Here is a 14,907-nt window from a genome sequence, read left to right on the forward strand (position 1 = left end):
GCTCTCAGCCTCCTCCGGAAGTGCATAAGAGGGTGAGGTGTCTGGATATTAGCCATCCAAGCGGCGTGGTTGCTTATGTCCCTGCCCATCTAATCTTAAATGACTGTTTCCTTTCTGGTTCACTGATCATGGCTCTACCATGATCCTTGGGACAATAAATACCAGTCTGGACTGCCTGGAGTGGAGACCCCTTCCTAACTTGCCAGCCCAGAAGCCTCCTATCTTCTCCCATCATTCATGAAGCTCATTCTTCTGGTTTTGGCTGTTTCACTGCCACTGGTGCAGGTCACCAAAGGTAACCCAGACCTCTCCCGTTGGGCAGTGGGTCAGGGAACCTAATGCCCTTTCAGGGAATGCTGAGGGCTCTAACAGCTTGGGCTGGGGCAGGCTCCCCAGAGACCTTTGGATGACCTCTCTAGCCAAGGAAAAGTTTGAGTTCTGGTACCAATCTTTCTAGTGTCATTTACTTGACCACCTTGAACCACTCTCTCTGGTTGGCTTAGAAGTTGAACAAGACCTTGGGGACAAGGACTTGGAGGAGAGAGACTTGACGTGGAGTACAGAGACAATGGGAGTTTTTCCAAAACATTCCTTTGGGGGATTTAAATTTTGATCTCTCATGGTCTCTGTGAAAATGGTTCTTGAATTTCTGATTATTTGAGGATTCTGATTCCACTCTTTTCATGCAGCCTCAGTTTATCAGGGCTTCTTTAGGTAGTAGGCTTCCCAGAACCACTGCTCCTAATTAGCTTGGCTGTTAAAACCAGTAAAAAGCCCCAGGATGCTATGGAGAAGCAAGTGTGATATTCTTGGAAGTTTTAGAGATACCCTAGAAGACTGGCCAATGTCCAGATGGGTGTATTTCAAGTTCCTGTCCTTTTTTATGGACATAGTCAGAAAGGGTTCTCAGAACAAAGGGAAAAGATAACTAGTTGACACTGGGCACCTGGGCACATTATAATCTGGGAGAGATGAAACCCTGGAGAGAGTGGGGGACCTCTTGCCTCATCCAAGGGAGCCCAGCCGGAAGAAGCAGCCTAGTAGGTCCCAGGCCACTAAATGGGGAGGACTTCGAGGTTGTGACTGGGGACACAAATGGGAAAAGAAAGGATAGTGACCTATAGTCTCTCCTAAACCTAGAAGACACCTCATGAGGTCTCACATGTCTCCTTATTTCCTTTACTACTTCTTGACTTTGGCCTCCTGCTTTCCCAGCCCTCTGCTTTATTTCATGACTAAGCTTGTTCCCCCCTCCTTTTAATTTCAGTCAAGAAGTGTTGGGGTACATTGGGAACATGCAGAATCACGTGTAAAGACAGCGAAGTATTCTACATATTATGCAATGCTGAGGCTAAGTGCTGTGTGGATCCGAAGTATGTACCTGTCGACACTAAGCCCTCAAACTCAACTGGAAGCCAGAGATGACCTTCTGCAGTCTGACAGCTCTTGTGCAACCTTGAGTCTAACATCTCTGGGTCCCGCAGTTCTTCTGTTAAATCATTCTTGGCTGTACCTCGTTTTTGTCCAGCAGATCCAGACAAAATAAATAAATAAGAAGGAAGAAAGGTGTATGGGGGCATTAAGAAGAACAGGATGGATCAGTGGGAGGTAATAATCTCAGTCTTGCACATAGCTCCTAGCCTGCTGGCCCGCTGCAGCTGGTCCCAGATGATATAAATAAAAGAAGTTCATTCTATCCATTTGATTCTTGATTTCTAGTCCAGTGCAACAGAACTTTCTGCAATGAGGGAAATGTTCCATATCTGTGTTGCCCTGTATAGTCACTGCAAGCCATGTGTGGCTAATGAGCCCTTGAAATGTGGCTAGTATGACTGGAAAACTAACTTTTTAATTTAATTTAATTTATATTTAAATTTACACAGCTAAATGTGGCTAGTGGTTATTGTATTGTAGGTTTATAGTCTAGAGCTATGAGGCTGAGACAGGCTATGAGGTTCAATATCTGGGTTTTTTGGGGGAGGTCAAGGTGGCAAGATAGACTGTGGGATGAACACAGGAACCCACTAGCCTGCCGCTTCTCTTTCTCTACTTTCACGCCAAAGGCCGCAGTGCTCCCCTGGTAATACCCGTGTCTCTGTCCTGTTAGAAACTCCAGGATGGTGGCTCATAAATTTTCTTGGAGAAAACTGGTATCAGACTCTGCATGGACTCCTGCTCCATCTCTATCTTTCCCCCCCAGTTGGGCCATGTCATATTGAACTGTTGGCTAGTCCTTTTCCAGGACAGCTCCTGAAAAGGGACAACAGGATTTCACCATCACCAGCCCCATGGCTTTGGTCATGAACCCACGTATTTCCAACCCTTGTTAGTTATCTGACTAATCAAAAAGAACTTGACTCTTTATCCTGAGTTGGAAAGTTTTGTTTGGAGTCACCCGCCTACTATCCAGTCCCTTCATATGAAAACACTGAACCCTGTAGCTTGACTTAGTCATTCCCAGCACACATTTTTGATGAAAACCTCCAGCCTTAAGGTCTAAGTATTGCTGAAGCAGTCAAAGGAAGAACATTAAACTCAGGATTAGAAGATCGGGGTTGATACGCGCTTGATCGCATATCAACTGCATGACCCTAGACAAGCCATTTAATCTTCTCTGCTTTATTTTCTCACCTGTAAAATGAGGATGTAGCTTACCCAGGGCACAGGGTTTTCATAAGGATTAAATGAAATAACACACAGGAAAGTGCTCAGTACAGAGTCTAGCACACATTCAATTCCTGAAAAAATGTAAGTTGGATCTAGATGGATCTCATTCCCTAATTTTCTCCCTTTAGACCCTGCCTGTAAAAAAAATTAGGAATCCCCTTCCCACTTTGCTCCAATTCCTAATTCCCAGAGTTAATTATTCTTAAAATTGAAATGAAGCCCTTGATCCCACTGCTTTTCCACTAATCATCTCAACCTCCTGATTCTGCCTCCCTCTTTACGCAGCCTGGACATCACGAGCCAGCCCCATAACAGTTCTCTTGCAGACACTCTGTTTCCATGCTCCACACGGCATACTGTCCATGTGGTAAAGTCCCAACCTGGTGGAATGCTTGCCTTCTCCATTTGTACACTTTAGCAGCCAATTATTCTTGGAGAAAATTATCTAACTGGCTTCACTGATTTCACTGAAATTCAGGGCCTCACCCCTCAAACAGCATTCCACACTGCCCAGCTAGTCTCCAAGAAGCTTGATTTCTCACTTTCTGAAAAGACTACTGCATGAGGTTTCCTCTCTCATTAATCTTCTACCGCTTCCCCTCTCTAAAATACCACTCCTTGCCTCGTATTTCAAAAACCAGAAACCATCAAAAACAAACCCATCTTCTCTTTACCAAGTCTACATACTCTTGCATCTGGTCCTACAACTCCTGCCTTCCTTTTGTTCACACAGGGGGAATGGTGCCTGCCCCAGAGCAACCAGCCCCTCCACTTGTCCACATGCCCTCGCCTCTCCTCTGCTCAAGGACTTTATCTTCAAGTACTTTTTCCACTTCTCTACTGGACCATTCTCCACTGGACCATTTTTATTATTATGTAAAGATGCTCTAGTACCTCCCATCTTAAAATCAAACATCCCTTAATTCCACATCCTTCTCTGGACAATGCCCCATTTCTTTGCAGTTCTTCAAAGAAAAAATTCTCAAAAGGTTGTCTGCCTTCATTCTCCCCATTTCTCATTCCCCATCATTTTTCAATTCAGTTCAATTTGGCTTTGACCTTGTCATTGAAACTTCTCTTATGTCACCAACTGTCTCCAACATTGCCAAACCCAATAGAGAACCCATTTTCCTCTTATTAATTTGCAAGCAGTATTTGACATAGGGCCACTATCTTTCATTATATACTTTCTTCCCTTGACTTCTAAATTATCAGACACTCATAGTTTTCTTCTGATTGGCAAGGCCACTCTTTTCCAGGTTCTATCCAAGCCCTTCCTTCCCTTTTTAATCACCAGGGCTTGTTTTTAGGCTCTTTGTGCTCTCTCTCTCTCTCTCTCTCTCTCTCTTTTTCTTCACTAGATGCTTTGAACAAATTCCTATCTCTAACCCCAGATTTTCTCAAACCTCTGATATATTTACCTTCTTAAGTGACATCTCCATTTGCATGCCTAATGTGTTCAGAATGGAACTCCCAGTGGAGACCTAACTTCCCCAGTCCTTGTTACTACTTTATTATTTTCCTTTTCAGAAAACAGTAACAACATGAACCCAGTTGCTCCAAACCTAGAAGTCATCTTTGGTTCCTTACTTTGCCTCATTCCATTCAGTCTATCAGCATGGCCTGTGGCTCTGCTTTCAAAGTACATCTCAGGCCCATCCACTTCTTTCCATCTAGTTCAAGCCACTGTCATCTCCATCTAAACTCTTACAATAGTCTCCTAGCTGGTTTCTCATAGAATCTTCTGAATAATTTCCCATGCAGCAGCCAAAAGGTAAATTGTGTTCTGTTGCTGCGCTGTCTAACACCTGACAATGGCTTCCTGTTTCACCAGGGGTAAAGTCTAGATTCTCTGCCATGACCTGTGAGTCCCTGCCCGGCCTGGCCGTGTTTACTTCTGTGGCATCTTTCTTCCTCCTTACACAGAGGTCACGCTAGCCTCCTTTCTGTTCACATCAACAGCCTCTTTCTTGCTTTGGCCTGTTGCTACATGCCATTCCTGCTGCCTAGGAGGGCTCTTCATCTGATATCTGTATGGTTGTTTTCTCCCATCCTCCAGGCCTTGATTTAAGTGTCACCCTCGATTATCACATCTAACAAAGTCCTTTATATCACTCTGCAACTTCTGTCTTAGCACTTCTCAAAAACCAGTAATTATTTAGTTCACTTACTTATTGGTTGTCCACCTGCCCAAAAGAATTTGGATTTCATGACAGCAGGGTCCTTATCAGCTCACCATCCCACCCTTGGTGCCGGGAGCAGAGTACGGATATAATGCAGACTTGCTAACTCCATGGATATTTACAGTCCAAGAAGGTTACTTTTCCTCCCAAGCAGGTCTCTTTTCCCAAATGCTCCCACTTCACCATTGTCTGAGACATAAGACTTTATGAAACATTTTTCCAACACTTTCTATCCTCCCACCCCATTTTTGTTAGAAAGGCTTAGGTGCAAGTAGGGCAGTTAGGCTGGATTGTCTCAGGAGGAGCAGGATGAAGACTTTTTGCTTTGAGGTCAAGAGAGGAGGTGTTAAGTCTCCACACAACTCCAAGAGGAGACAGGAGGTTGTTTCCAAGGGTGTTAGAGAAAGCACCCCGAGGCTACAGGTGCTGGGATGGAGTTGCCAGCATGGAAGACATCCACGGTGGAGAGAGCCACTATGGCTGTGGTCCTGGCAGAAACAACAAAGACCTCCATGGCTGGACCTGTGGGTGGTGGAGATATGGTGATGAGCAATTCTCCAGCTGCCCGGAATTACTCCATGAACAGCTGATGGAGTTCATCAGCAATGTCCTGAGCATGAGGAGCAAGAGCCGTAAGTATCATTGTTCTGCAATAAGGATCAGTTTCTTCCCTGCCTCATTTTTCAGAGCCATGGGGTCCTAGCAGGATCAAGTGGAGGAAAGCAGGAAGCCTCAATAACTGACATTAGACATCTCATCAACTTTGCATGTGGTATCTTGGAGGATAATTTAAAATAAATATAAATGAATATAGTATTTCCATTTCCTGAGGCTTGAGTGTGGTGGAGCACTGGTATGTGACTATGAATATTTCAATGAATTCTTGCCCTGGCTGGTGTGGCTCAGTAGATTGAGCCCTGGACTGTGAACCAAAGGGTCACAGGTTCGATTCCCAGTCAGGGCACATGCCTGGGTTGGGGTCAGGTCTCCAGTTAGGGGCATGCGAGAGGCAAAGACACATTGATGTTTCTCTCCTTCTCTTTCTCCCACTTTCCCCCTCTCTAAAAATAAATAAATACATAATCTTTCAGAAAAATTTCAAAGAATTTTAGGAGAAATACACTCATTAGCATCTATTTATAATTTTTTTTAAAAATTCCAATTATAGCTGACATTATAATATTATATTAGCTTCAGGTATACAACATAAGGATTAGACATTTACATACTTCACAAAGTGATCACTCTGATAAACCTAGTACCCATCTGACACCATCCATAGTCATTAAAATATTATTGACTATATTCCCTATGCTGTACTTCACATCCCTATGACTATTTTATAACTACCAATTTGTACTTAATCCCTTCACCTTTTGCACCCATCCCTGCATCCCCCCTTCTAGCTGGTGACCATCAACTGGATCTCTGTATCTATGAGTTTGTTTGTTTTGTTTATTTATTTTGCTTTTTAGATTCCACATATAAGTGACATCATATGGTATTTGTCTTTCTCTGTTTGACTTATTTCACTTAGTATAATATTCTCTAGGCCCACCCATGTTGTTGCAAATGGTAAGATTTCATTTCTTATGGTTGAGTAATATTCCATTTTATATATGTACCAGCTCTTCTTTATCCACTCATCTATCAATGGGCACTTAGGTTGCTTCCATATCTTGGCTATTATATATAAAAGCATCTATTTCATTCTTGGAACATTGCTTGAAACATGACACAGTTGAAGATATATTGATGTTGGGGTTTCTCTAGCATCCAGCTGTCTATAATTGCCTCACCACACTTTCATACAAGCTTGGCCTTTGTATCACCTTCCTCTGTGCCACAGGCCCTCACCTGGATACTTTTCCTACCTTACTGGGAAAGTGAAGAGATACATGAACGTATCAAAGTTAAAGAAGACTATAAAAGGTGGTGATATAATGGTACTCATTTCTTTCACCTTCTTGTTATATTATTAACCTCACAGGTTAGAGGGAAGAGTAAATAAGATAAAAATACTTTTCTGCCACTCAAACTGCTTCCCATGGTTTCTCTATACAAATGGCCTGTGTTGGCTCAAGCTGCAGAATTTCCTAAAATCTCTCAAATGTTCACAAACCCCAAACAAGCATCATCTGGCCTCAGCATGCCCCTTACTTCTTGCTAAGCAGCCCCAAGTCCAATACTAGTGACAACCATCTGCAGATCACTTTGTAGTTCATACCAGGTGACCCTGGGCAGGACACAGGCAGCAGCTGACCTTGGCTTCACCTCTCAAGAGACCCCAGAACCAACACACTGGGTGGCCAGCTTCAGATAATATCAGAGCACCACCCAACCACCTCTACAAATGACATACTAAAAGGGCAGAATCAGCAAGCACCAGAGCCCTACTACAGCAAATCCCACTCCATGGGGTGAGCCCCTAAAAAACAGCTCCTCCACTATAGTCATGGCTAATCTTCAACCAATCAGTTTGAGGGTCAGTCCCTGCCATTAAAGTGCCAATAGCAATCAAGGCTCAACTACAACAGGTGGGACACACAAGAAATATACCTGGAGCACCTAGCTCAGGTGACCAGGGAGACTGCCACTAGGCCCAATAGGACACCTACTACATAAGGCCACTCTACCAAGACTGGGAAATGTAGCAGTTCTACCTAATACATAAAAACAAACACAGGGAGGCAGCCAAAATGAGGAGACAAAGAAACACGTCCCAAATAAAAGAACAGAACAAAACCTCAGAAGAACTAAACAAAAAGGAGATAAGCAATCTACCAAATGCAGAGTTCAAAACACTGGTTATAAGGATTATTAGTAAACTCAGTGAGAACTACAACAGAGAGACAGGAAAAGTGAAAATGGAAGTATAAAACAGAAAAAAGAACCAGTTAGAAAAGAAGAATACCATAACTGAAATGAAAACTACACTAGAGGGAATCAATAATAGATTAGATGAAGTAGACAATTAAATCAGTGATTTGATAGATAAGCTAGCAGAAAACATCCAGTTAGAACAGCAAAAATAAATAATTTTTAAAAATGAGGATGGTTTAAGGGGCCTCTTGGGCAACATCAAGCATACCAAAATTTGCATCATAAGAATACCAGGAGAACAGAGGGAGCAAGGAATTAAAACCCTACTCAAAAAGATAATGACAGAAATTTTCCTTATCCTGGCAAAGGAAATATACATACAACCCCAGGAAGTTCACAGAGTTCCAAACAAGTCGAACCCAAAGAGGCCCCCACAAAGACACATCATAATTGAAATGTCAAGGGTTAAAACAGAGAGAATTGCTCTGGCTGGTGTGGTTAAGTGGACTGAATGGAGCCTGCGAACCAAAGGGTCACTGGTTAGATTCCCAGCCTAGGACACATGCCTGGGTTGCAGGCTTGGTCCCCAGTAGGGGGCACATGAGAAGCAACCATACATTGATGTTTCTTTCCCTCTTTTTCCCCCTCCCTTACCCTCTCCAAAAAAATTAAATAATTAAAATCTTAAAAAAAAAAGACAGAGAGTCTTAAAAGCAACGAGAGGCATTTAGTTACCTACAAGGGAGATCCCATAAGACTGTCAGCTGATTTTTCAGCAGAAACTTTGAAGGCCAGAAAGGATTGGTACTAAATATACAAAGTGATGAAAAGCAAGGACCTCAAACCAAGATTATTCTTCCCAGCAAAGCTATCATTTAGAATCTAAGGACAGGTAAAGAACTTCCCAGACAAAAAAAAGTAAAAGGAGTTCACCACCACAAAACCAGTATCATAAAAATGTTAAAGGGACTTTTTTAATAATAAGAAGAAAAAGAGATAAAAATATGAATAACAAAATGGTAATAACTATGTATCTATCAAAAATTACTTTAAATGTAAATGAATTAAATGCTCTAATAAAAAAACATAGGGTGGACTTCTGGTAAAGATGGTGGCTTAGCAAAACACCATGTGCCTCCTCGCATGTGTAACCACATAAAAATTACAACTAAAATATAGAACAACCATCACTCAGAACCATCAGAAAGTAAGTTGAATGGAAGTCTGACAGCTATGGAATTAAAGAAACCACATCCATCCAGGCTGGTATGAGGGGCAGAGATGCAGCACAGGCTGCATCCACAACCACATGTGGTGGATAAAAATTCAGGAGGGATATCTCAGGAGCAAGGAGTCCCAGCCCACACCAGGCCTCACAGTCCAGTGTTCCCGTGCTAGGAAGATAAGTCCCCATCATTTCTGGCTGCAAAAACCAGTGAAGGTTGAGTTGGTGGAAGAAATGCTTAAGTCCCAAGCAGTTGCTCATAAAGAACCCACACATGACTTACTTAGATTCACTCCCTCTGAGCTCCAACACCAGGGTAGCAGCTTGAAAGGTACCAGTGGCATACAGGGAGAAACCGAATTGTCTGGCATCAAGATGAGGGCTGGGGGACAGCTTTCTCCTAGACAGAAAGGTAGGCAAGGCACTTTTCTAAACTCTCCCCCAACAGAGCCACAGAGCCAGCAGGTGGGTGCTATATTTCCATCAACTGAGACTCGATCGACTTGGCTAACACTGTTTATCCTGTACTGAAGATCCCCAGAGACTCCATCCCACCCAACTTATGGGCCAACCCAAGCTGCTTTTACATATGAATGACTGGTCTTGGCTCATGCTTTACAACTTCCTAAATCCTCTCAAACAAGCAATGTTGGCTTCAGTGAGCCCCCAGCACCCATACTTCTTGCTAAGTGGCCTCAGACCTGTCACTAGTAACAAGCAGCCTAGATTCACAACTTGGCTTCACCTGGGAATCTCCAAGCCCAGCACAAGTAGCGGCCATCTCAGATTGCTTTATAGCTCAGGCAGGGTGGCCCTGGGCAGAACACATGTCAGGGCTGACCTTGGCCTGCACCACCTAGGAAACCCCAGAGTCTGTGCACCCAGTGGAAGCTACAGACCACATAGCAACACCACCACCCTGCCCTCATACAGCTGATCCTCCACAGAGGGTGGAGGTTGGTGGTCTGTGGTCACAGACAATCTTTCCAGCTGACTGGCCTGGGTAAATCCCTCCCATTGATCTGCCAACAGTAATTGAGGTTCAACTACAATAGGAGGGTGTACTCAGTCCACATGAAGGGTGCACCTAGAGTACCCAGGTTGGGTGATAGGAGAGGCTGTATCATTGGGCCCTCAGGACATCTACTACCTTAGGCCACACTACCAAGACATAGAGTCATAGCAGCTCTGCCTAATACATAGAAACAAACACAGGGAGGCTGCCAAAATGAGGAGACAAAGAAATATGGCCCAATGAAAGAACAGAGCAAAAGTCCAGAAAAAGTACTAAACAAAATGGAGAGAAGCAATTTATCAGATGCTGAGTTCAAAACACTGGTTATAAGGATGCCCAAGGAATTTAGTGAGGACCTCAACAGCATAAAAAAGATCCAGTCAGAAACAAAGGATACACTAATTAAAATAAAGAACAATTTACAGGAAACCAACAGTAGAGTGGATGAAGCCAAGAATCAAGTCAGTGATTTGGAGCATAAGGAAGCAAAAAACAATTCATCAGAACAACAAGAAGGAAAAAGAATCCAAAAAAAATGAGGATAGAGTAAGCAGCCTCTGGGACAACTTCAAGCATTCCAACATTTGCATTAATGTTATGTCAGAAGAAGAGAAAGAGCAAGAAACTGGAAATCTGTTTGAAGAAGTAATGAAAGAAAACTTCCCTAATTTGGGGAAGGAAATAGACATGCAAGTCCAGGAAGCACAGACAGTCCCATACCAGACGGATGCAAAGAGGCCCACTCCAAGACACACCCTAATTAAAATGCCAAAGGTCAAAGACAGAGAAAGGCAAATGTCACATGATTTCACTAATATGTGGAATCTAAAACAAATAAACAAACAAATTAATAGATACAGAAAATATTTTGGCGGTTGCCAGATGGGAAGGTGTTGGGAGAATATGTGAAAAAGGTGAAGGGATTAAGAAGTACACATGGGTAGTTATAAAATAGAGGATGTAAAGTATTGTATAGGCAATATAGTCAATAATGTAATAAGTATGCATGGTGTCAGGCACTTGATCTATCAGAGTGATCACTTTGTAAGTTATATAAATTTCTAATCACTCCATTGTACACCCGAAACTAATATAATATTGAATGTCAATTTTAAGTGAAAAATCAAAAAATTATTTCTAAAAAGTTATATGCATGAAATTGAATAAAATTTATTAAAAAATTTAAAAGCACCCGGCCTGTGTGAAACACACCTGGGAACTTGACAACTAGTTTCTGACCCCACTGTGGAATTCACACTGCAGAGAGTGAGTGGCCCCTTAAGAACTTAAAAATGCCACTGCACAGATTTCAAGGGGTGGGTGCCGCTGGTCTTAGAGAACTGGCCAGGTCTGGCTGTACCCATGTGGGAGGCACTACAAAGGCAGAGACTACAGTCTGTTCTGGTCTCGGCGGGTCTCAGGAGATATCACATAGTAACCAGGGTACAGCTTGGCTCTCAGGCCAAAGGCTGCCACTTTCCCTATCTCCTGGCCTCTTCTATCACTGTGGCTCCGGCTTACTGGCCACCTTGACAGCTCCTGCTCCCTGCTGCCTCTTCAGGCACTTCCCTTGCTTTAGGCCAGATCTCTCAGTGTATCAGAAAAATGACCATCAACTGTCACGTTCCAAAGTCATAGAATGTAGGGACTCGAGGGGAGCAAAGGAACTGAACTGGTCAGAACTCTCGGCCATGTGTGGCATTTGATGATCTAAGAACAAAAACACGTGCAACTATGGAGTAAAAAAATATGCAAACACATACCCATGCACTAATACATGTCTGCACTTAGCTACATGCAAGTATAAATATACTTACACATAGACATACAGGTACATACACAAAATACAAATAACACATGTACACAAAAACATACATAAGAAACACAAAATTTGAGCATGTACAGATATGCAAAAATTTGCACACATACAAATATAAACCCAGGCATGGAAACATAAGTGTGTCATGGCAATTTAAACCATCTTTTTCAATTTTTCCTTATCTCAGTCAAGGCCATTTCTCACTTCTTGGCCAATCTGTGTATGTAAGAATTTGCAAGGGGGCTTATGAAATATTGCTAAGACTTGTAATAAGGAAGGGCCTGAAATCTCCAGGCTTTTTCTGGTTTGTTGCAGTGATAACAGCAGGTACTTACATTGCAGTCACTGGGTGTCAGGCGGTGTTCTGAGCGCCTCATGCGGATTTACTCACTGGATCCCCCTGAACAACCCTAGGAAGTCAGCACTACTATCACTGCCCCCACCCCCACCCAATATAGCTGAGCAAACACTTTCAGAGTCCATTAAATTTTCCAGGGTAACAGGGGTAGGAGACTAACTTCAAAATACAGAATGTTGCCAACATTCTGCTATGTTGTGTCATTCGATGACGAGTCTGGCAGACCTGGATGATGTCGTCAAGGACGCATGGCTACTGCAGCCCTGGACTGAAGCAAACACCCGGCACCTCCATGGCACCTTGGGTAGTGCCCCCAAACTCCCCCGTCCTGATCAGCAACACTGCACACGGAGCAAGCCCTCACAAACACCTTGAGTGGGTGACTTTGACACAGAGAGGTTTATAGTGTTGCCCAAGTAGAATTCAAAACACAACACCACTCCACTCTGAAATAAACTTTCAGTTCTGTGAAATGATACAAAACATTCTTGTAAGCCGAAATTAAAATGGGTTCTTGGGATTTTCTGATTTTATTTTTGACCCATGCTTTGTTGAGGTCCTGGGCTCATGTTCAGGTGTCCTGTTGGGCCACCCAGTCCTAGTCACAGGGTTTGCCCTCTCGGGTCTGTGTCTGGCGATTCTCTCGTGTCACCCACAGCAGCTTTTCTAGACTGTCCGTTTTCTCCACCCCCACCCCCTGCCCCAGCAGAGGAACTCAGTTCCACATTCACTGGGACAGTAGAGGTCGAACTCACGTAAGGTTCCCATGAGTACATGGGAACTCCCCCCACAGTACAAAGAAATTGTAACTAAAGTGAATTGAGTGCTGGCTATCTGCCAGGCACTGTACTAAACACAGGACAGACACTTCGTTTTCACTTAAAGGTCATAAGAAATTGTGAGGCAGATATTATCGTTATCCCCCAAATTAAACTATTTGGCCGTGGTCACTGTCTCAATTTGAGTTCTTAGCAAAGGAGCCCTTTGGCAGCTCAGGGAATGCATAGCCAGGCTGAAAAAATGCGTTGGGAGGTGGGGTGGGAGGAGCCAGAGTGAGAAGTCACCCGAAGACCCAGTTTGGGGAGGATACAGCTGCCGCGGAACCCCACTGCTCGGGACCCTGAGCTCCACCCCTGCTGCCCGACTTCTCCGCTGCCCCTGGACACTGGACGCCGCTGTGGGCTCTTTTGCTGAAATAAATCCTCCCCCGTTCCTGCTTCCTGGAATCACAGGCACCTGATTCAAAAACCAGAATGGGGGCACCTGATTGGCTGAGCCTCTGCCAAGCCCTCACATTCCAGCTGCAACAGAGGGAGGAGAATAAGTATTTGGACTTAGGAGTTGGCACTGCCACTCCCCAAGGTGCTGTGGCGAGGGGACTTCCCGGAAACGGGAAGGTGGGCATGGATGGCAGACAGACAACAAAACAGATAAACATCTACAGCAGCCGCATAGGTAGCAGAGGCAGGATTTGAATTCAGGTCTTCTTGACGTAACAGTTTGAAGTTTTAAGGACAGCGCTATGCAGTCATTCTACAAAACTTTGCTCCTCTCAGAAGAAAACTCTCTCTGCTGAAGTCCCCTGTTCCCATTTAGTCCTTTGACTCCGCTCCCTTCTGCTTCCCTTGGATTTTTCTCTATCAACGACCCACTCCCTCTTTCATATTTTCAATATTTCTAATTATGCAGTGTATTTCTCCTCAGCTTCAATAGTGTTACATCTCTCACATCTTTACACACACATTTCCTCAGAACCTTCTCCTTGGTCTGACCCAGAGAGTCCTGGGTTTGAATCCTGACCCTCCCGGTGCCCCAGGCGCAGTCATTTCGCCTCCCTGAGCCACGGTTTCTGCTTAGTCGTGTGTATCTCCCTGTGCGGTTTAACCCCAGACGATGCTCAACAGATGGCCGATGGTATGATCATAAACACTACTTTCATCACAGCTGGGGGCGGGAATGGGTAGTGACTACAGACTGGTATGCGGGGTATTTGGGGGGGATGGAAATGTTCCAAGATTGGACTGTAGCGGAGGTGGTACAGCTCTGTGCTAAAACTCACTGCATTGTCCACTTCATGAGTGGGTTGTATGGCATTGAAATTATACTTCAGTAAAGCTGTTATAAAATAATGAAGGGCACAAGGCAGCGTTACTTCAGTCGTACCTCCCTTCTCTCTGTGGGGGCTCCTCACATTTTTCTAGGCAAGAAACCCTAGAGGCTTCATCAGATGGCCCTCCCCACGCAGCTGGGCCCCTGCTGCCCCAAGTCTGAAGAAACAGTCGGAGATAGAGTTGTGAGTGGAAGCGCCATAACGGGGAGCCAGTTGGACCTGGGTTCAAATCCTGGATTCCTCACGCGGTCCTCTGGGCAAAAGGTTAACTTCAGAACTTTAGTTTTCAAATCACTGCAATGGGGGAAAACTCTTTCTGGTTGTTGTGAGGGTGAAAGGAGACCACACCTGTGAAATACTTGTCACTAAACCTAGCAGAGAGTCAGCGCTCCTTAGCTGGCTACTGCGGCTACTCTCCCCAGCCTGGGGAGGGCTCTCCCCTGAGGGTTCCAGCTTTTAGCGATGCTGTTCTTCTCTGACATTCTTTACGTATGCTCTCTCAGCCACAAAGCAGGCACTGCAATCTCTCCCCCCTAGGGAAACAGCCTCCTTACTAATCTTCCCTCGCATGCCTCTGCCCCGGTAATGATCTTCAGCACTGGCAGTCAGAGTGATTTTTTCGAGGTTAAAAATACAAATTCTGACCACGCCACCATGGTCCTCTCTACAAGAACTCCCTGCTGCCAGTTTCTTACAGGATGGACTCC

General features: G+C 44.2%; 1 protein-coding gene across 1 annotated transcript; it reads left to right on the forward strand.

Moving 5' to 3' along the window:
- The first annotated feature begins 237 nt into the window (after positions 1-237).
- Positions 238-1,425, forward strand: DEFB121 (defensin beta 121). The gene is made up of 2 exons (XM_045833201.1): positions 238-295; positions 1,268-1,425. The coding sequence occupies exons 1-2, from the start codon at positions 238-240 to the stop codon at positions 1,423-1,425; spliced, it is 216 nt and encodes a 71-aa protein (XP_045689157.1).
- Positions 1,426-14,907: the final 13,482 nt, after the last annotated feature.

This window comes from Phyllostomus hastatus, unplaced genomic scaffold, assembly GCF_019186645.2.
Source record: "Phyllostomus hastatus isolate PE091 unplaced genomic scaffold, TTU_PhHast_1.1 phas_contig_17, whole genome shotgun sequence".
Taxonomy (NCBI): Eukaryota; Metazoa; Chordata; class Mammalia; order Chiroptera; family Phyllostomidae; genus Phyllostomus; species Phyllostomus hastatus.